This window comes from Coloeus monedula, assembly GCF_965178545.1.
Source record: "Coloeus monedula genome assembly, chromosome: 29".
NCBI lineage: Eukaryota > Metazoa > Chordata > Aves > Passeriformes > Corvidae > Coloeus > Coloeus monedula.
Window position 1 is genome coordinate 4,024,883 of NC_138809.1, and position 19,017 is coordinate 4,043,899.

Sequence of the window (19,017 nt, forward strand, 5' to 3'; positions counted from 1 at the left end):
TGGGATTTATCCCCGTGCCAGTATCCTGGGAGCGGCTCAGAGCGGTGGGATCCTGTGGGATTTCGGTTGCACCTTTGAGCCAGGTGGTTCCTTCCCCAACCCTCTCAAGGTTTTCTCTTTCCAGGTGTGGGAATAAGAGACCCGGTTCTCCCAAAATCAGTCCCTCTCCAGGACTTCCCAAGCTCTCCAAGGGAGGGGGAGGGAATGCCCTGGAATGAGAATCCCAGAGGAGAAGTGTCACTGGACACCACTCTCATCTCCATGGGTTTTCCCATCTCTCTGCTCACAGAGCCAGGAGGAGAGTGTTCACCTGCTGGGGTGCACGCTGCCAGGAGCTGCTGGAATGGGAGCCTCCTTGGATTTCCAGCAGCACTTTGCACTCCCAACCTGCTTGCTCCTCCCAGACCCTGGAGAAACCTCAGGACGGGCAGCTCTGAGTGGTCCGTCCAGGACTCCATGCCCGCCTCACCCCCTGCCTGTGCATGCGGTTGGGAAGTCTTGGCTCTCCCTGCCTTCTCCCTTCCCCTCCCCACTGGAATTCGCCTTTTGGGATCAAAAATCCTACCGGCTATTTTTAAAGTGCTGTCGGAGCCCACTCGGCTCCCGCTCCCAGTGACAGATCCGGCTGTCAGAATCTTCAGCTGTTTTTTCTCCCTCTACTCCAAGCCCGGGTGGCAACAGCCAGGATTCCCTCCTCATTCCCACCCGGAGCTAGACCCAGGCTAGGGACCAGGATTTTCCTCTGGAGGGTCTAGGGGGATTTGGTGCCCATCCCGTGACATTTATTGGGGTAAGTGGAGTGCTGGGATCCTTGGCAGAGGTGTGGGGATGGAGGGATGGGATTTATGCCAAGCATGGCATGGAGGGAAGAGTGCATCTTTTGGGACTGATTGTGCACATGGCCCATCCTGGAAAGAAGTGGGATCCACTCTTCCAGCTCTCTGGCAAATGCTGCTTTCCCCAAATACTTCTCTTCCTGCCCCAATCCCAGTGCTGTAGCTCTCCTGGGCTCAGGCAGGCACAAGGCTTTGCTCCCTGCAGGGCAGACCCAGGAGCGGGAAACAGCAGGAACTTGGTTTAGGAGGCAGAAGACTTTCCTGAATGTGTTCCCAAAGGGATTTGTGGGTGCTGGAATGCTGAGGGACCAACTTTCCATCCCTGTCCTCCTCCATGGCCTCTGGAATAGACCTGGGAAATCCTGGTGTGGACATTCCTGACCATTCCTCCTCCCTGCAGGGAACAGGGGCTGGTGCAGCTACTTCCTGCACCTGTGCAGGTGGGATTTCAGCAATGCAGCCAGCATGGTCTGGCGGTCATCGATCCCTGGGGACACTGGCCACCAATCCCTGGGGGCACTGGTCATCGATCCCTGGGGACATTGGCCAACTTTGGCCCGTGCCATGTTTGTGTTCCGGACTTGGCTGTGCCCCAGGAGGGGAAGCTGTGAGAGAAAATGCTGGAAAATACCCCATTCCCTATTGGATATAACCCACAGGGAAAAGCATGGTGCTTTTCCATAGGGACTCACTCCCAGGGGTGCAGGCAGAGGGTTTCCAAGCTCCAGGGAAGCTCCCATGGGTGACGTGACCCCACAGTCCCCAGGGTTTAGGGGCTCCCACCTCCTCCTGGAGCTCCAGTACCCTACCTTCTCCACACTCTGGCTGTTGTTCCCGGCTGGATCAGAGCCTGGCTAAATTTAGGAGGATCGATTTCAACCCCCGCCTCTGCCCTGCAGGGGAAAGGACGGAGCAAAGGTGGCCAGGGACGAAGAGCCACGGGGGGCTCCATTCCCTGGCCCCTGGACAGGCTTCCAGAACCCCGGATTTCATCCAGCTGTGAGGCCATGGAGGAGCCCAGGGAGGCTGGAATTTTCCTGGGTCATCCCGTGGGTCTCTCTGGCTGTCATTTGGGGCAGAGCTTGTGACAAGGACACCCATGTGTCCCACAGGGAAGGAGCTCCCAGTGCTGGGAGCCAGATCGTTTCCTGAGGAGGCTGATACAGGTGAGTGGGGGGGTGGGAAAGCAGGAATGAGGGTCCAAGGACATCAGTGGCAGCCAGGGATGCTTTGGGCTCTGATCCCACATGTGGTGTCCCCAAAGTGAGGGAGGAGCGGAGGGCTCAACAACACCATGAGGAAACAGCTCAAGCAGCACCAGGGGAGGTTTAGGTTGGATATCAGGGAAAATTTCCTCATGAAAAGGGTGGTCAGGCCCTGGCACAGGCTGCCCAGGGCAGTGGTGGAGTCACATCCCTGGGAGTGTTCAAAGCCGTGTGGATGTGCCACTTGGGGACTTGGGGACAAGTGGTGGCCTTGGAAGTGCTGGGTTGGACCTGCTGGCGGCTGCAGGGCCCCTCTTAGTCCCGTCTGCCGGTCTCTCTCCAATCCCAGCTCTGGTTCCAGGGGAACTGCTGAATGAAGCTGGGAGCTGCTGGCGGGTGAGAGACCCCCCAAGCTCTGCATGGATGGGAATGGGGAGACCTGCCCGCAGTAGGAGCCCAGGGCAGTTGGAAAACTCCGGCCTCTTCCTCCAAGCTTTCCTGCTCCTTCTTCTCTGCAGGCATGGTAAGGATCCGCATGGGCAGAGCTGTTCCTTGTATATACCAGGAGAAAAGTGCTTCCAAATCTCCATGGGAATCTGGAGCAGGCTGCATGGTGGGAGGTGGTGGGAGGAGGAGAGGCTGCCCTTCCCCACCCCATCCCCTCTCCCAGGGAGCCGTCCTGTCTCCCCCAGTCTCTTCCCAGTGCAAGATCCTACGCTGCAACTCGGAGTACGTGGCGGCGACGCTGCACCTGCACGGCCCCGGCCGTGGTGCCGCGTTCTGCACCGCACTCCGCTCCTACTCCCTGTGCACCCGGCGCACCGCCCGCACCTGCCGCGGGGACCTGGCCTTCCACTCCGCTGTGCACGGCATCGAGGACCTCATGATCCAGAACAACTGCTCCAAGGAAGGGCCCACGGCCCTTCCACGGCCCCGGCCCCCAGCCCCCAACCCCCAGGGCTTCGAGTCGCTCGACATCTGTGATTACGAGCGGAGTTTCCTCTACAAGCATGGCCGCCCCCCCGGTTTCCAGCACTGCGCTGCCTTTGGGGACCCCCACATCCGCACCTTCCACGATGACTTCCACACATGCCGGGTGGAGGGCTCCTGGCCACTCCTGGACAACGACTACCTGTTCGTGCAAGCCACCAGTTCACCAGTGGCCAAGGGGTCCAACGCAACAGTCACCAGCAAGGTAACATTGGTGCACAGGCTGGGCAGCAAATCCAGAGTCAGGGCACCTCCTACACTTCCCAAAATCCTTGGAACTACTTCAACGAAACCCAGGGGGGATGAAGAAGGAGGGACAACAGTGGGGAAGGTTGTTGAGGGGACCTTCAAACACTCCTGTTGCTGTCGGGTGACCGTGTGGTCCATGGGGTACCTGGAGGAATCTTGCTGGGTTTGGCTCCACCTGAGTTTTCCATTGCTTAAATGGTGTTATAAAATGAAGGAATAAAGGAAGGATTGTTGTTATCCCAAAAGGACTGTGGCAGGGATGGTTTGGAGATGGATAGGTGGGGTGGGACCTGCATACTCTGAACACCTGGGATGGGGACATCCCCCTCCTGCCCTGCTCCCCACAGCTCACCATCATATTCAAGAACATGAAGGAATGCATTGACCAGAAGGTCTACCAGGCCGAGCTGGACAACGTCCCGGCGGCCTTCCAGGATGGCTCCGTGAACGGGGGCATGCGTCCGGGTGGAAGCAGTCTCGTGATCTGGGAGCGCAGCCCTGGCCGGCACGTGGAGATCCGTGCTGACTACATCGGCACCACCATCGCTGTGCGCCAGGCCGGCCGCCAACTCTCCTTCTCCATCCGTGCTGCCGAGGAGGTGGCCCGGGCCTTCACGGAGGAGCAGGACCTGCAGCTGTGCGTGGGTGGTTGCCCCCACAGCCAGCGCATGTCCCGCAGCCCCCACGGGCGCGGCCGTGTCCCTGCGGAGACAGCGCGAGCGCTCTGCCGGGAGATGCTGCCCGTGGAGGATGTCTACTTCCAGTCATGTGTCTTCGATGTGGTGACCTCAGGGGACACCAACTTCACCATGGCAGCACATGGGGCGCTGGAGGATGCCCGGCTCTTCCTGCCTGATGCTGAGAAGCTCCACATCTTCCAGGCTGGGGGAGGTGGCCCACTCATCTCTCCGTCGTTTCTCCTCCTCCTCTTCCTCCTCCCGTGTGGACTTTGGGCTGTTTTGTTGCACTTTTAACCCCTGCTGGCTCTGTGGGGAACCCGTGAGAGCTGCTGGCTCCAAACCTGTTGCTGCAGCCAGGAGAGATGCCTCACCTTGGAGGAGGTGTCTCCACAGCCACAAGGAATTGGAGACCCAGGAGAGGGGAGAGATGAACCCTGGTTTGTGCCCACTGGTCTCACATGGATGGTGCAGCTCTTCCCAGCTCCTCTCCTGAAGGCAGATCCAAATATTTCTGTTCAATTCTGATGTGTTCCTTTTTCCCTAAGGATGTGACATTGCAGTGCATCAAAGAAAAATAAACCCCCTGGGTTAGAAACCCCCTCTGTCCCTCAGAGCCTTTCCATAACTCACTTCCCACCTTTCTCCCCTAATCCAGCAAAATTCCACTCAGGAACCTTACACATCCAGAAATAATGGACTCAAAGCCCAAAGCCCAATTTTTAGCAGTGAAAAAAATGTTTTTTTTATGGATTTGGGACCCTTCACTCAGCTGCTTCCAAAGCAGAGCAAGGCCACAAATCAGTCTGGGGAGCATTGTGACCAGGAGGGAGACTTCTGAGTAGAAATGGAAATCGGCTGGTTTTGTCCCTATGCTGCTCTTCCAGGATAAATAACAAATGGATCTCCAGCAGTGGGAGCTGTGGAGCTTCAGGCCTCCTATATCCCAGGCCACTGTTGCTATTTTTCCTTGTTTTCTTGGCACCTGTTGTGGACTCAGTTTAGCCGGGTCTGGACTTGGGACCAGTGTCAGGTTTCAGGGAGGACAAAACACCCCTCGGGAATTCTCTCCCTTGGGCCCAGATTCTCTGTCACTGCTCAAATCCAACCCAATCTGGAGCTTTTGCTTGGAAAACAGAATTCCTGATGGCAAAGAGCCAGCTGGGCACACAGATGGGCAGGGTGTTGCCCCGTGGAAGGTGCAGAACTGCAGAGGGGAGGGCAAATTTCACATATTTCAGAGGATTTCAGTAAACCAGATGGAGTTCTACAGGAGAGATGTTTTCCATAGGGAAGACTTTCTTTTATTTTTAATAAAGTATTAAAAACTTGGCCATCCCTGTCCCACAGAATTGCAGGAAGGGCTTGTGGAGATGGGGTAAAGGGAATTGCAGCCCCTCCAGGCATGGTTGCAACCCCTCCATCAAGGGAGGTTCTACAATTCACATTTCAATACATCCATGGGGTTTTCTTTGTCTTTATTCTTTTGTGCCAAGAGCACAAAGAATACATAGGAAAACATTTCATGGGTATCAGGGTAAATTCCCCCTTGGATGGGTGCTCAGAGCACACAGTGACGAGCGGGAGATCTGCTCCATGTCTTTTACCTTGCTCCCAGTAATCCCCGATGGGTTTGACATTAAAGGGGTCTATTTTTGAGTCCCCATTTCCTGTCATCTGTCTCTCCATGTCTTTGGGTGGCAGTGGCACATGCAGATAATAATAACTCCTTCCTCCCCTGCTCCTTCGACTCTGGAACTTTGGGTGGATGAAATAAAGCAGGAGTGAGGAAAGGAAAGCAGGTTGCTTCCTGATGTGCTCCACATGTCCCTGTGGGAAGAAAATCATCTGGGGAGGAATAAAATCCTCTGTGGGGGGATAAAATCCTCTGTGGGGAGAAACTCCTCCGTGGGGAGAAAGTTCTCCATGGAGCTAAAATCCTCTGTTGGGGTAAAATCCTCAAGAGCAAGGCTGGTAGTGCTGGAGTTCCTGGTAGAAATGGAACTGATTTGATGATGCAGAACCTAATTGTCCTTTAGTTCTTGGCCAGTGGAGCCAATCAACAAGAATTCCATGGGAAAAGGAGGGTTCCCAATGGAAATGGAATTTCCCTCCTCCTGAACAGCCCATCACCTGCACCACCAGGACTGGGCCTGGTGCTTTCCTTGCCAACCCTTTCTCAGGAGTCACCTCTGAAATTTAGAGCGCAGCTCCCAAATGGAACATATCCAGGAATTCTGGAGACCTACCCCTGATTTGGAGAGCTCTGGTTCCAGATTTGAGGCTCGGCAGCTCCACCTGACCCAGAGTTACACCAGGAGCTGCCCAACATGGACACCTCTGACAACTGGATTACAACATGTGGAAGCTGTTGTTGATGAATTATGGAATCATTAAGGTTGAAGAAACCTCTGAGATTATTAATCATTAACTTTCCCGTGTTCCTTTCCCGTAGCACACCAGTGACCCATGTCCCCAGGTACCCCATCCACTTGTTTTTGAACACATCCAGGATGGTACCTCCACCATTGCTCTGTTCCAGTGCCTGACCTCCCTTCCCATGAACACAATTTCCCAAATATCTGACCTAAACCTTCCCTCGAGGTCTCTTCCTCTGGTCCGGTCCCTTGGGAGATGACCCTGACACCCCTCCAGCTCCAGCTACCCAGGCTGGGCATTGGATGCTGAACCACCCAAAGTGGGCTCCCATTGGAGCTGGATGGAGTGGCTGAGGTGGTTTTTAGCAGGTGACATCAGCCAGGGAGGGAAGTGGTCGATCCAAAGTCCACTGACGTCAATGGAAACACGCTTGTTGACATCAACAACTTGGATTGGCGCCGATGTTCTGCTCCTTTATTCGGGGCAGGGGAAAAGATCTGTTCTCTGCCTCAGCGTGACTCTGAGAGGCCTCATGTCTCCCTCACGCTGAGGAGGAGCAGTGTGGATTAATTTGGGAATGGGCCAAGATCAGCCCAAACTTGGCACATTCCCCCCACTTAGCCAGACCCCTGCCTGGCTACGGCTCAGGTTTGAGCCTCTGCAGGGTGTCCAGAGGAGGTGGTGTCCCTGTGAGAGAGGGAGATGGTGGCCCTGTGATGGAGGGAGGTGGTGGCCCTGCGACAGAGGGAGGTAGTGGCCCTGTGACCTGCTGTGACACCCCCATACCTGCCCTGACCAGAGCCAGAGCTGCAGTCTCACCATGAACTGCTTTGGGTGGCCCAGGTCACCTTGCCCAGGGAGCGTTGGCCAAAGTCCCCTTCTCCAGGAGACAAGACTCTGTGTCACAGGGTCCATCTGAGATGCAGACGCTCAGAATACACCTGGGACACCATCCCTGGAGGTGTTCACAGCCAGGAAAGTTCACAACAGCAAATAAATAAATAAATTTTCCTCCTTTTCAGCAGCCAAGACTGCTCCAAGGCTGTGAGTGAGAAATCCAGCCTGGGGAAGAGAAGTCTCCAGAGAGACGTGGATGGATGGATGGATGGATGGATGGATGGATGGATGGATGGACGGATGGACGGATGGATGGACGGATGGATGGATGGATAACTCTCATCTGCCATTCCAGGGAAAGCCTCTAGATGTCCGCAGAACCCAGCCCATGGGAAGGGCTCCGGCACAGTCAGAGCTCCAGAGCCTCTTCCTGCCAGAGCAGATGACTAACACGAGGCTTTCCAGACCCAAGATCTGAATTCCTCCTTGTTTATGGATGGCTGAGCTCTTCTGGAGCCTTATCTCCCCCTCCCTGCTCCAAACACACCATCTGGGCAGAAAACAGGGGAAGAAATCCCACATGGACAAAGAACCGCCAGGCAGGGGGGAGCTTCCACATCCCAGTCCCCAGTGAGAGCTAGAAAAGTGGGACTTCAGGGGGAAAGTCCTGCATAGCTGAGCATTCTCTGCCTCCAGCCAGGCACTGGAGACCTTGCCTTCCACCCCCAAACCACTGCTGGGATTTAGGAACTGACCTGGCCCTGTTCTGGAGCCTCCACTCTTGAAAATCCCGGGCTTGGGACAAGCACTTGCTTTCCGGGAGCCGCCCCAGTCCCACAGCCCCTTGTTTTCCAGCTGGGCTCTATTCCCAATGTTCCCTGTACACAAACAACCAGAGGAAATGCCTTTTCCGCCCCAGCTCCCAACCGTACACCCGGGACACTCTGTCCCCATGCTCCAGCCATTGTCTGGCCCTCTCTCCCCCCTCCCAGCCTGGAATATGCTGGAAGGAACCATATAAGGTGAGAAACATGGAGCAAACAGCCCACAGAAGCTGCGGGGCTGCCAGCACCCTCCAGCTTCCCAGTGATCCCAGCTGGATATTGCTCGCCCGATAGAAAGGACAAAGGCCAGGCTGTCACAGGAGCAGCGTGGCTTCTCCTGGCAACCAATCCCGATAACCTGGAGCAGAAAAACACGGATCTTATCAGCACAAGGAGCTGTGCTGGCGAAAACAAGTCTGTGCCATGCCCAGTTCCTTCCCTGGGACCCACCCAGATCTCAGTGAGTCACCTCAGGGCCCATTTTCTCTATGGCTTTGGAAGTGGGTTATTCCGAGGCTGTTAGTCACACTGTCCTGGCCATCCTTCGCCCCTGGCCAGGAGTTCTGGGAAAAGCAATGGACCCAGCCACTCTCCCTGTCCATCCAGACACTCTCCCCATTCCATCCAGCAGTGGAAATGAGGGTGGGGGATCCTCTGAGCACCACGATCCCATGGGAAAGCAGCTCAGATGGGGGATGAATGCCTTAAATAACAGTTTAGTGAGAGCAGGAGGTTGTCCCTGCCCAGAACTCCTGGTGATTTCTTCCCTGATTTTCTTGTTTTTGAAGGAGATTTGACATTGGGAAACTGCTTTTTACAAGTGAAAATCCTGCAGTGTTCCCGACTCGCTAGATCCATCCAGGGGTGCTGCTGGTGTGAGAACATTTCCTGGAGCAAGCCTGACCTCCGAGGGAATTCCAGCAGCAGAGGGGTGGGCGGGAGGTGTGTGAGGATTGCCATCAGATGGAGGTCAGGGGGGGAAAGGGCAGCACTGATTGACAAGTCTAGAGGAATTTAGAGAGCATTCGGGATGTGGAATATGCCTTGGATCATATCCTTGACAAGTTCCTTGGCATGGGGCTCCAAGGCCCTTTGGCTTTACTGGAATGTGTCTAAGCAGCCCTAGGCTGGGGATGGTTTCCTTGGAAAGGCACACACCAATGGGAACTGGAGAGGGAGAGCCTAAACATGGCTCTGACGGGAAGGCCAGCACAAATTGAAGGGGTCGAATATCCCATGTCAGGAAAGGCTGGAAAAAGCTCCCCCACCTTTCACCGAATTAGAGCAAATCCCTAATTCTCCATTAACTCATCACCTTTTTCCTAGTGGGAGACAACAGGGACCAGAGGAAAGAAGGTGCAATTCCTCCATTCCACACCAAACCACAGAATAATTCCCTCTCAAGGAGGAATTCTGTCCTGTGGTCTGGCAGGAGAACAGTTTATGCCCCACGGTTTATCCGGCGCTTTATCGGTTTATACGATCAGGTGTGAATTAACTCCGGGGGAAGGAGGCAATGGAAGGGCAGGAAAAGTGCCAGGAACACTCGGACAAACAACCTCTGAAGGACAGCTCCCAACAAAAACAACCTCCCTGTTCCTCTTTGGGGTGGGGAGCCCCCCATTTCCATTCCTCCACTGCTGGGTGGCTCCATGAACATTGTTCTCCTGTTTCCTCTGCTCCCAGCATTTTCCTGAGCTGGGAAAGCACTAAGGGCTGGGAAAAGAGGAGGAAAGAGCCAGTGCCTGTCCTGGAGTAATGCTGATCCAGAGAGTAAAGTCTCCTGGAGGGGTTGGGGGAGAGGCGAAATGCTGTCCCACTCCTTGAATCCCTCAGGGCCACGGTTTCTGGAATGGATGTAGGTGTTTGCTGCACCTTGGATCAATGTTTGGGAGGGATATTTTGGGGAAGAAGGAGTGGGAAGTGTCCCCAAAACAGAGTGGGAAGCAGCAGAGATGGTGGAAACACTCCCACAAACACACCAGAAGGAGGGAGGGAACCCCCGAGGTCAGGCTTTGATCCTAAACCCCCAAACTCACCCTTATTTACCCCAGATAATGGGGGGAAGTGTGTGTGGGGTGAGAATACCACTGAGGGGGCCGAGGAAACCCCTCAGAACCAGTTGAAGAGATTCCTGGGGAAGGGGGCTGTGGAAAGCAGCAGAGAGAGGAAAATCCTCCCCAGAGGAGTTCGATCAGTCACGTTCGATCCCATACCCCAAATCCGCCCTTATTTACCCCAAATAACAGGGGAGGGTTGAAGGTACCCCGGAGGGTGGGCAGTGGAGATTCCCCCCCCGGCTGCCCTGGGTGGGGAGAAGGAGTCTGAGGAAGGGGTGAAACCCCCACGCCCCCCCCTCAGGGCTCAGCCTGGCCGCTCCCAGTTCGCCCAGTACAACACGGCCCGTCCCCAACTGGGACCAGCGCCCCCGTCCACCCTGAGCCGGGGAACATGACATCCTATTCCGCGCTCGCCATTGGCCACGGCAGCCGCCCGTTCTCGCTTCCCATTGGCCCTCCGCGCTGTCACTCCGCCTCCCTCCTTGCCCGCCCCATTGAACACGCGCGGCTTTCCTTCACACGCTGTCCACGCTCCGCAGCCGCTTCTCTGATTGGTCGGCGCTGCTGTAAACAAGGCAGTGGCAGCCAATGGGCGCGCTGATCACGCGAGCAGCACGCCTGGCCACGCGCCCTCGGCGTGGCGCCCCCGGCAGCAACAGGCGCGGGCGGGGGTGGGCGGGGTTCCCGAGCCTATAAAAGGCAGCGGCGGTAGCAGAGCTCGCAGACGGCTGAGGGTCCAGGATCGGAGGGTCTGTGCGGATCCCTCAGCGCCTCAAAACAAAGCGTTCAATCGCCCTTTTGCTCCGAACTCGCCTGATTCGGGCGGCTTTTGTTGCTCCACGGGGATAAAGCCCCGCAGCCGTTGTTCTGTGCGTCCCCGTGCTGCCCCAGCTATGGTGATGTTCAAGAAGGTGAAGAGCTTCATGGTGGCCTTCAGCGAGCCCGACAAGATCTACTGCAGCGGGGACAAGGTGGCTGGGCGTGTGCTGGTGGAGGTGGCCGAGGTGACCCGTGTCAGCGCCGTCAAGGTGTTGGCGTGCGGCGTGGCCAGGGTGACCTGGGCCAAGGGCCCAGCCCAGTGCCGGCAGGAGATGGAGTACCTGCGTTTCGAGGACGTGCTGGCGCTTGAGGAGCAGCCCACGGGTGAGGGCATGGGGCTGGAGGGGGGGCAACGGTTGCCTTAAACACCGGTTCATAACCCCAGCCCAGCCCTGACCCAGGGCTTGGCCACATGGGGTGGGGCTGGATGGGGGCAGAGGGCTTGGGAGGGGACAAAGAGATAGAGGCACCCCTGGGATTGGCCACATGGGTGCTGTAGTGGGTCCCAGTGGAGCCCCTTTATCACCAACACAGAGTTGATGGAAGTCTGGAGTCTAGAAGAATGACCAAATCCAGCAAAACTTAGGAATATTGGAAGCTTTGGCCAAGTCAAGTCGAAGTTTGTGAGCTAAAGGACAAAATCAGAGCCTGGGGAGTTCCTGTGGTGTGTTTTGACACCAGAGGAGTTGGTAACATTGGTGGCACAGTCAGGGAGGGTCACAGGATCACACCTTGGGGCTGGAGCAGGGAGATAAGAAGGAGCTGGAGGTGGGGTGGAGCCAGTGGGACACTGTGTTCTGCCCTGGAGGCTTGGGGTGTTGGTGAGGTGGAGGGAGCAGCACGGAGAGGACATGGGGTTCCTGGGGCAGGGACAGGTGTTACCCAATGCCCTCAGAACCGAGGATTGCCCTGGAGCTCCATCTGATGTTTCCCTCCCCTTTCTCTCCTGCAGATGAGGACGGCTCCGTCATCCTCAGGCCTGGGAACAAGTATGAGTACAAATTTGGCTTCGAGCTGCCCCAAGGGTGAGTATGAGGCAACACCTGCCTCTGGGGATGGAATTAAATTGGAAAACCCATGTTTTGGCTCTGGAGTGACCCTTTGCATGTCTGTAGGCCACTGGGCACCACGTTCAAGGGGAAGTACGGCTCTGTGGATTACTGGGTGAAGGCGTCTCTGGAGCGTCCGGCCTGCCCCACACAGCAGGTCAAAAAACGCTTTGAGGTGATGGATCCTGTGGATGTGAACACCCCGGAATTGCTGGTGAGCCCTGAGTGGTCCAAAGGCTTGGGAGGAAAGCCCTTGGGGAGGGTCAGCCCAACCCTGTGGCATCCAAGCGTCTTTAATCAGATCTGGGCTGAGCGGGATTAAGGGTGGGATTAAGGACTTCTGGATAATTCCAGAAATTGACACTGGCTGGGGTTGGTTCTGTACCCTAGGGGAATTTGAGGGTTGGTTGCAAAAAGGGAAGGAAGGAAGGGAGGAAGGAAGGGAGGAGGGTGGGAAGGACGGGATGGGGCCAGCGTGTGACCGTTCCCTCTCTCGGCAGTCTCCAGTTGCAGCCAAGAAGGAGAAAAAAGTGTCGTGTATGTTCATCCCAGATGGACGTGTGTCTGTCAGTGCCCAGATTGACAGGAAGGGCTTCTGTGAAGGTGAGGATTGCTGGGAACAGGGAACTGGGAGTGGGAGAACCAGTAAGGAAACTCCTGACATCCCTAACATTTACGTCCTTTCCTTGGCAGGCGACGAGATCTGTATCAATGCAGACTTCGAGAACACCTGCTCACGCATCGTGGTGCCCAAGGCGGCCATCGTGGCCAAGCACACATACCTGGCCAATGGACAGACCAAGGTCTTCTCCCAGAAACTCTCCTGTGTTCGTGGCAATCACATAATCTCTGGCACCTCTGAATCCTGGCGTGGCAAAACCATCCGCGTGCGGAAGCTAAAACCCTCTATCCTGGGCTGCAACATTCTGCGTGTGGAGTATTTCCTTCAGGTGAGTGGGGAATCCCCTCATTCTCCTCCTAATCTTCCTCCTTATCATGGGTATCTTCAGCCCATCCCAACACCCCTAAATCCTGGCTCTCCTGCAGATCTACGTCAGCGTCCCAGGCTCCAAGAAAATCATCCTGGAGCTGCCGCTGGTCATTGGGAGTCGCTCGGGCATCGGGAGCCGCAGCTCCAGCATGGCCAGTCAGACGAGTTCTGAGATGAGCTGGGTGGACCTGAACCTCCCGGACGCTCCAGAGGGTGAGTGGAGTGGGATCCACAGGGTGGGATCACTGCGTGGAGACCCCGTCAGTGGCTTGGGGGTCGCGCATAGGTGAGCTCACTGATCTCTCCCTGCGTCCCCACAGCCCCCCCGTGCTACCTGGACATTGTTCCTGAGGATCACCGGCTGGAAAGCCCCACCACCCCACTCCTGGATGATCCCGATGGATTTGACAGCCCCATCTTCATGTACGCGCCCGAGTTCAAGTTCATGCCCCCCCCCACCTACACGGAGGTGAGCGCGGCACCAGCACGGGATGGGCCGGGTGGATCTGGGATCACCTGCCTGGATCCCTCACCTGCTTCCTGCTCCATCGCCCAGGTGGATCCCTGTGTCGCCAACAACAACGTCCAGTGAGCACCACACCTGGTGGGTCGCTCCCGCTTTTCTGGACTCGGCTCCCTGTGCCATGCGCCTGCAGCACATCTGGCCCCATACACCTGGAGGGGAAGTGCTCCCGAGGAACTGTCACATTTCCGAGGAACTGCTGCATTCTCGAGGAGCCACTGTTCCAGGGCCATCCCGGGCACCAGAGTCTTGTGGAAAACCCCGGCACTCTGAGCCAGCAGAGAATCCTCACGGACTGGGGGGGGGACGAGGCGGATCCAGCTGGAAGAGAGCTGGAAATCCTTGGCTGTCGTGGCAGTTGGGACACAGTGCCTGTCTTTGCCCTGTCATGACATGTGATGACAGGCAGGAAACTGTGGTTTTAACTAATTCCATCCTAATTCTGTAACTCTGGGTGCTGCTCTGGCTGCCCTCTGCTCCCGCCGAGGGAGGGGAATGCTGTGACATCATGAATCCGTCCTGTCGCGACACAAACCCGTTACCGCGACCGATGCCTTTTGTACTCTTCAGTTTTGTACATAGTATGGGGTGGGGGGGGGGGGAGAAGCACAAAAATGCAAATTTTGTACCTTTTTATGGCCCCTGGGGGGCAAAATTTGTAATAAACGAGTGAAACGGTGCCTTTATCTTGTGTCCTTCTGGGGGGTGGGAGGATGGCAAAAACCCCCTTGGGGTGGGGACTGACCCTATTCTCCTAATTTCTGTTTTTACAAAGACATAAAACAGGGCGGGGGGGGGGGGGGAGGGTGCAGTGTGGGGAAACTGAGGCAGGCAGGGGAGTATTCCTGCTGTCCCTGCCTTTTTTGGCACTGCTGCAGGAGCGCACCCCCCTGGCTAATTTTTGGGATGTGGGTGAAAGGTGCTGGCGTCAAAAAACAAGGCCGTGACCTTGGCTCTGCTTCTTCCCCTCTCTCCCACTTGGAGCCCCCCCAAACCTGCTGTTCCTCCCCCGCTGGCCCCCCCAGCCGTATCCCCGTCCGTGCCTCAGTTTTTCTTTGGAGCTGGAGCCATTCCGGCTGCCGGCCAAGGAGGCAAAGGGTCATCCTACTCTGCGCCAAGGATGGGCTGGGCCGAGAGGGCTGCGGGAAGGGGAGGGCACAGGCAGCCCAAGGCCTCCCCCAAAGTTAGGGAGAAGTTGTCAGTCCCCTGCTGGAGGCCCTACAGTAACACTCCTCTGAAAGAGTTGATTTTCCCCTCTGGAAACTGCCCCCTTCCCACCCGCGGGAGCTGCACCCTGCACTCACCCTGCCCCCCCCCCCTCCCAGTTTACAGCTCCAATTAAACTAATTAACGCCATAAACTTCCCCCACCATTCCTTTGCCCGGCCTTTGTGTCAGAGCAGCTGTGGAGCAGGATCCGCACAGATCTGGGAGTTCAGCCTGACCCTCCTTGGTTTTGGGGGTTCCCACAGACACCTGGAAAGAGGGGACAAAGAGGGAAACGGGGACAAAAAGGGGGGTGGCGTGGGAGCAGCTGGAAGTCAACAACTACTGGAATGTTTGTGACCTCAAACAGGAACTCGGGCCGGGGCGGGGGAGGGGGAAGAGGGGCCCATCATGTGAGGTTCATGTGAGCAGCCCCCGCCCCTGGCCCGGGGCACAAACACACCCCCCTCCGAGAAAAAACACTCCTTCCTCCTCAAAAAACGCACATTCCCCTTCCCCAAAACACCTTCCCCCTACCAAACACCTTTATCCTCCCCAAAACACCTTCCCCCCCAAACGCCTTTATCCTCCCCAAAACACTTCCCCGCGCCCCCCCCCGCAAAAGGGCCATCTCTCCGCACCAAAAAAACGCCTCTCCTCCCAAAAACTCCCCGCAAAATTCACCTTTCCTCACTCCAAAAACACGTCCCTGAAAAAAAGCCCCCTTCCCTCCCCCAAAATCTTTCCCCCTAAAACCCACGTTATTCAAAAAATACACCTTCCCCCTCAAAAAAAACTTCCCCCACAATAAACCCAACTTTCCTCCCTCAAAAATGCACCTTCCACCTAAACTATACCTTTCCCTTCCCAAAAATACATCTTCACCCCAAAAAAGATACTTTTCCCTTCCCAAAACCATACCTTTACTCCCAAAAAATCCACCTTTCCACCCAAAAAAACCCTTTAAAAAAAATAAACTTTTCTCCCCCAAAAAACCTTTATCTCCTGAAAACCACCTTCCCCTCCCCATAAAACCTTTTCTACCAAAATACCACTTTTCCTTCTTCAAAGAAACACGTTTTCCTCCTCAAAAAACAACCTTTCCCCCCCCCAAAAAAACCTTTCACCCCTTATAGTCCCTCTTTTCCCACCTGGTAACACCCTTATCCAACCCCCCCACGCAAAAAAGCACCCAGAGCTGAGCCAGAAATACCAAAATCCACTTTAATCCACACAAAATTTGTTTAAAAGAAAGCACAAAAGTCAAAAAGCTGCTGTAAAACGGGGGGTGGGGGTGGTCAGAGGGAGGCCAGGGCACTTTTGGGGACTCCCCATCACCCCAAAAAAGCACGATTCCCCTCCCCCCGCTCCTCTCAGGAGGTCCCAAAATTGGAGGGTCCCACCCCACCCGCCAGGCCTGGACCACCGGCGCCACCTGGTGGTGATACGGAGGAGGACAGCGGACCCTGATGCCCGAAGGTGGGGTGATAGGGAACCCCAGTGCCCCCGAGAAGTAAGAGAATCTCTGCTTCCAGGTGGTGGGGTGAGGGGGTCCCCACTGTTGTGGTGTTCTCGGGGTCAGTACACTGCCTCGTCGCCATTATCATCACTGTCAGGGCCAAAGCTCTCCCCATTGTCGAAGTAGGACAGGACGTAGTCGGTCTCCTGTGGGGGGACACAGGGGGAACACGGTGGCACCTGGGGATGTCCCCTCCCCACCAACCTCTCCAGGGTTCCCCGATTTCCACCTCTTCGTGCTCCTCCTCATCGTACTCCTCCTCCTCCTCCTCCTTCCCCTCTTCTTCCTCCTCCTTCTCCTCTTCCTCCTCTGAGGTCACCTCCTCCTCCTTCTTCTCCAGGGTCTGAGTGGGTCAGGGGAGTGTTACCAGGGGGAGACACCCCAAAATGCAGCCAGTAGGGACACCCCCACCTTCACCTTGCTACCTCCAGCTTTTTAATAGTCTCTTCCTTGTCGAGCGCCACGTGTTGCTTAGGGACGAGAGGAGTGGTCCCTGGGGGGGGCACAGGGGACTGTCAGCGCCCGGGGGAAAAGAGGGGACACATGGGGTTGGGGCAGGAAGGGGTCACTCACTGCCTTTCCGCAGCCGCCGCACCCGGATCTTCAGTTCCCGTGGGAGCCGCCTCCAGTCTGGGGGGGCAAAATGGGAGGTCGGTCAGCCCCTCAGTCAACCCCAAGTCCCCATGTCACCCTCAGGTCCCCTCTCATGTCTCCACACCTGGGTTCCAGTCGATGGCGCTGTCCACGGGGCTGGAGAGCTGGTACTTGTCTGAGTAGCGCTCAATGTCTGCAGGGGCAGCGGGGGGACTATGGGGGGACACTCTGGGGGGACTTAGGAGACACCCACCCCAGGAACACCTGTGGGACCCACATGGGGATGGTTGATGGCACAAGGTGGTGCAGCTGGGGGGAATAAAATGGGGGAGGGAGAAACAAAATTGGGGGGCTGGGGGGGGTCCCAAAGTGGTGGGGTGGGGATGAGGGGGCTGAGAGTGCTGGAAAGGCCATAGAGCAGCAGGATGGAGGGGACAATGGGGATTGGGATAGGAAAATAACTTTTGAACCCATTCCCGCCCCTCCTCCTCACAGGGGCATACAGGAGGCTCGGGATCCACACACACACACTCCCCCCCCGGTACCTCTGCGAGGTGCTCCCGGTTTGACGAAGTAGGGGAGCCCCCTCATCGCCCTGCGCAGCTCCTGCTTCAGGGCCAGCATGTACTCGCCCTCCTCGCCCCCGGGCAGGGGCGCGGCGCGGCGCTCCAGGGCCTGGGTCGGGGGGCACGGATGTGATGAGCATGTCTGTGCTCAGCCCTCGGGGAGGCCTCCGGACCCCCAGATCCTCGCAGGACTCACCGGGAAGAGGGGCGAGGGCTGCAGCGTGGGCGGGGGCAGCGCGTCCCCCTTCCCGATCCCCACGGCCTCCACGTTGAATGTCATCTGCCCCCGGCCCCGGCCGCGGCCCCGGCCCGCCATGCTGAGCCCCGGGGGCCGCTGGGGACAAGGAGGGCACGGTGACACCTCCATCCAGCTCTCCTCTACCCGGTCCCGGTGATACCCCACAGTTTCCCCCTCCCGTTGGCCCCCCAAGTCCCGTCCCCGTCCCTTCCCTCCTACCCGCGGTCCCGCTCCCCAACCCAGTCCCTCCCTCCGTCCAGTCACGGTGCCTCTCTCACTCACTTGATCCCGGTCCCGGTGCTCCCCCCGGGCCTGATAATTCCCCGTCCCGGCTCCCGGTCCCGGCGTTCCCCCACAGTCCCGGTTCCACCCCGTTCTCGGTCCCGGTGCTCCCCGGTGCCGGTTCTTTCCCCTCCCGAGAACCGGTCCCGGTCCTCATCCCAGCCGGTGTGTCCCCCTGGTCCCCGTTCCCGTACTCCCCGTCCCTGTCCCGGTGTTCGGTCTTTGTGCACCACCCGGTCCCGATCCTTCCCCCCCCCCCCCCCCAGTCTCGGTCCCCGTCCCCATCCCCGGCCCTGGGTCCTACCTGTGGCCCTCCCGGTCCCGGTGACCCCTCGCACCCCCGGTCCCGGTAACCCCCTCGCACCCCCGGTCCCAATGACCCCTCGCACCCCCGGTCCCGGTGACCCCTCGCACCCCCGGTCCCAATGACCCCCTCGCACCCCCGATGCCGGTGACCCCTCGCACCCCCGGTCCCGGTGACCCCTCGCACCCCCGCTCCCGGTGCCGGTCTCCGCGCCGATCCCACCCCGCGCAGGCGCAGTCGCTCCCCACGTGTCCGCGACCGCCGCGCAGAGAGGGCGGTGCTTGGGCGCGAGCCCTGCGCTGATTGGCGGATCCGAGCGAGGGGCTTGGGCGCGAGCCCTGCGCTGATTGGCGGATCCGAGCGAGGGGCGGGGCCGAGGGAGGGATCGAGGGATTGCCGGGGCGGGGCCGGGGCGCGGGGTGGGAAACGGGGGGTGAAAAGGGGCAAGAAAAGGGGGATCAAAAGGTCCCTCGGGCCGCCACGCCCGGATCCCCCCAGCCCCTCTGCCCTGGGGTAGCTCAGCCTCCCGGTACTAGGGTCACCCTAGCCCCCAGCCCCGCTGTGCTCTGCCCCTCAGTCCCGCTGTCCCACGGCCTCCAGCCCTACTGTTTTCGAACCCCCAGGCCCGCTGCCCCCTGGCCTCCCCCAATCTCCGATGCTCCATGCATGGCCCTCAGCCCCCCTACACGGCGACCCCCAGCCCCGCTGTACCATGGCCCTCAGTCCTGCTGGACTGTGACCCCCAGTTCCGCTGCCCCACGGGCCCCCCGACAGCCTCCTGTGCCCCCCAGCCCCTGGTCCTCCCCTCCTCACCGCCACGCAGGGACGGGCGCTGGATGCACCGTGGGTGATTCATCCTGCTCCAGCCCC

The 19,017-nt window shown here is 57.8% G+C and overlaps 3 protein-coding genes across 16 annotated transcripts; 2 read left to right on the forward strand and 1 right to left on the reverse strand.

Annotated features, from left to right (window-relative positions):
- Positions 1-357: 357 nt before the first annotated feature.
- HJV (hemojuvelin BMP co-receptor) lies at positions 358-4,559 on the forward strand. 5 transcript variants are annotated; one of them, XM_082298532.1, is made up of 6 exons: positions 358-790; positions 1,042-1,276; positions 1,736-2,002; positions 2,403-2,437; positions 2,560-3,236; positions 3,628-4,559. In XM_082298532.1, exons 5-6 carry the CDS (start codon positions 2,562-2,564, stop codon positions 4,252-4,254), a joined length of 1,302 nt encoding a protein of 433 aa, XP_082154658.1. In that variant the 5' UTR covers positions 358-790; positions 1,042-1,276; positions 1,736-2,002; positions 2,403-2,437; positions 2,560-2,561; the 3' UTR covers positions 4,255-4,559. The 5 variants fall into 5 exon arrangements, with proteins under 5 accessions (XP_082154658.1, XP_082154657.1, XP_082154656.1 ...); XM_082298531.1 differs by having other exon boundaries at positions 366-790; positions 2,403-2,564; positions 2,734-3,236; XM_082298530.1 differs by having other exon boundaries at positions 367-790; positions 2,391-2,564; positions 2,734-3,236.
- Positions 4,560-10,763: 6,204 nt separating this feature from the next.
- On the forward strand, positions 10,764-14,028 carry TXNIP (thioredoxin interacting protein). 2 transcript variants are annotated; one of them, XM_082298552.1, is made up of 8 exons: positions 10,765-11,200; positions 11,829-11,901; positions 11,992-12,139; positions 12,426-12,528; positions 12,619-12,875; positions 12,973-13,129; positions 13,237-13,385; positions 13,473-14,028. In XM_082298552.1, exons 1-8 carry the CDS (start codon positions 10,951-10,953, stop codon positions 13,506-13,508), a joined length of 1,173 nt encoding a protein of 390 aa, XP_082154678.1. In that variant the 5' UTR covers positions 10,765-10,950; the 3' UTR covers positions 13,509-14,028. The 2 variants fall into 2 exon arrangements, with proteins under 2 accessions (XP_082154677.1, XP_082154678.1); XM_082298551.1 differs by having other exon boundaries at positions 10,764-11,200; positions 13,237-14,028.
- A 1,851-nt stretch (positions 14,029-15,879) lies between these two features.
- Positions 15,880-18,398, reverse strand: POLR3GL (RNA polymerase III subunit GL). Of its 9 annotated transcripts, none has more exons than XM_082298893.1 (8): positions 17,844-18,026; positions 17,520-17,657; positions 17,303-17,432; positions 16,882-17,021; positions 16,737-16,793; positions 16,589-16,656; positions 16,393-16,506; positions 16,086-16,309 (listed from the first exon to the last, which is right to left on the reverse strand). In XM_082298893.1, exons 1-8 carry the CDS (start codon positions 17,998-18,000, stop codon positions 16,223-16,225), a joined length of 891 nt encoding a protein of 296 aa, XP_082155019.1. In that variant the 5' UTR covers positions 18,001-18,026; the 3' UTR covers positions 16,086-16,222. The 9 variants fall into 9 exon arrangements, 8 of the variants coding, with proteins under 8 accessions (XP_082155016.1, XP_082155018.1, XP_082155014.1 ...); XR_014227155.1 differs by having other exon boundaries at positions 16,170-16,309; positions 16,581-16,656; XM_082298890.1 differs by lacking the exon at positions 17,844-18,026 and adding an exon at positions 18,334-18,398 and having other exon boundaries at positions 15,880-16,506; positions 16,882-16,950.
- Between the last annotated feature and the right edge of the window lie 619 nt (positions 18,399-19,017).

What these genes read in the sequence shown, in the direction of transcription:
- HJV (XM_082298530.1), top strand. Translation starts at nt 1,936, where the DNA reads ATGTGTCCCACAGGGAAGGAGCTCCCAGTGCTGGGAGCCAGATCGTTT. An exon ending in CCTTCTTCTCTGCAGGCATG is followed by an intron (nt 2,565 to 2,733) that starts GTAAGGATCCGC and finishes TGTCTCCCCCAG; the next exon opens with TCTCTTCCCAGTGCAAGATC. An exon ending in ACGCAACAGTCACCAGCAAG is followed by an intron (nt 3,237 to 3,627) that starts GTAACATTGGTG and finishes TGCTCCCCACAG; the next exon opens with CTCACCATCATATTCAAGAA.
- TXNIP (XM_082298551.1), top strand. Translation starts at nt 10,951, where the DNA reads ATGGTGATGTTCAAGAAGGTGAAGAGCTTCATGGTGGCCTTCAGCGAG. An exon ending in CAGGAAGGGCTTCTGTGAAG is followed by an intron (nt 12,529 to 12,618) that starts GTGAGGATTGCT and finishes TTTCCTTGGCAG; the next exon opens with GCGACGAGATCTGTATCAAT. An exon ending in GTGTGGAGTATTTCCTTCAG is followed by an intron (nt 12,876 to 12,972) that starts GTGAGTGGGGAA and finishes GCTCTCCTGCAG; the next exon opens with ATCTACGTCAGCGTCCCAGG.
- POLR3GL (XM_082298888.1), bottom strand. Translation starts at nt 18,000, where the DNA reads ATGAGGACCGGGACCGGTTCTCGGGAGGGGAAAGAACCGGCACCGGGG. An exon ending in AGCACCGGGACCGGGATCAA is followed by an intron (nt 17,658 to 17,843) that starts GTGAGTGAGAGA and finishes CCTTGTCCCCAG; the next exon opens with CGGCCCCCGGGGCTCAGCAT. An exon ending in AGACTATTAAAAAGCTGGAG is followed by an intron (nt 16,507 to 16,588) that starts GTAGCAAGGTGA and finishes TGACCCACTCAG; the next exon opens with ACCCTGGAGAAGAAGGAGGA.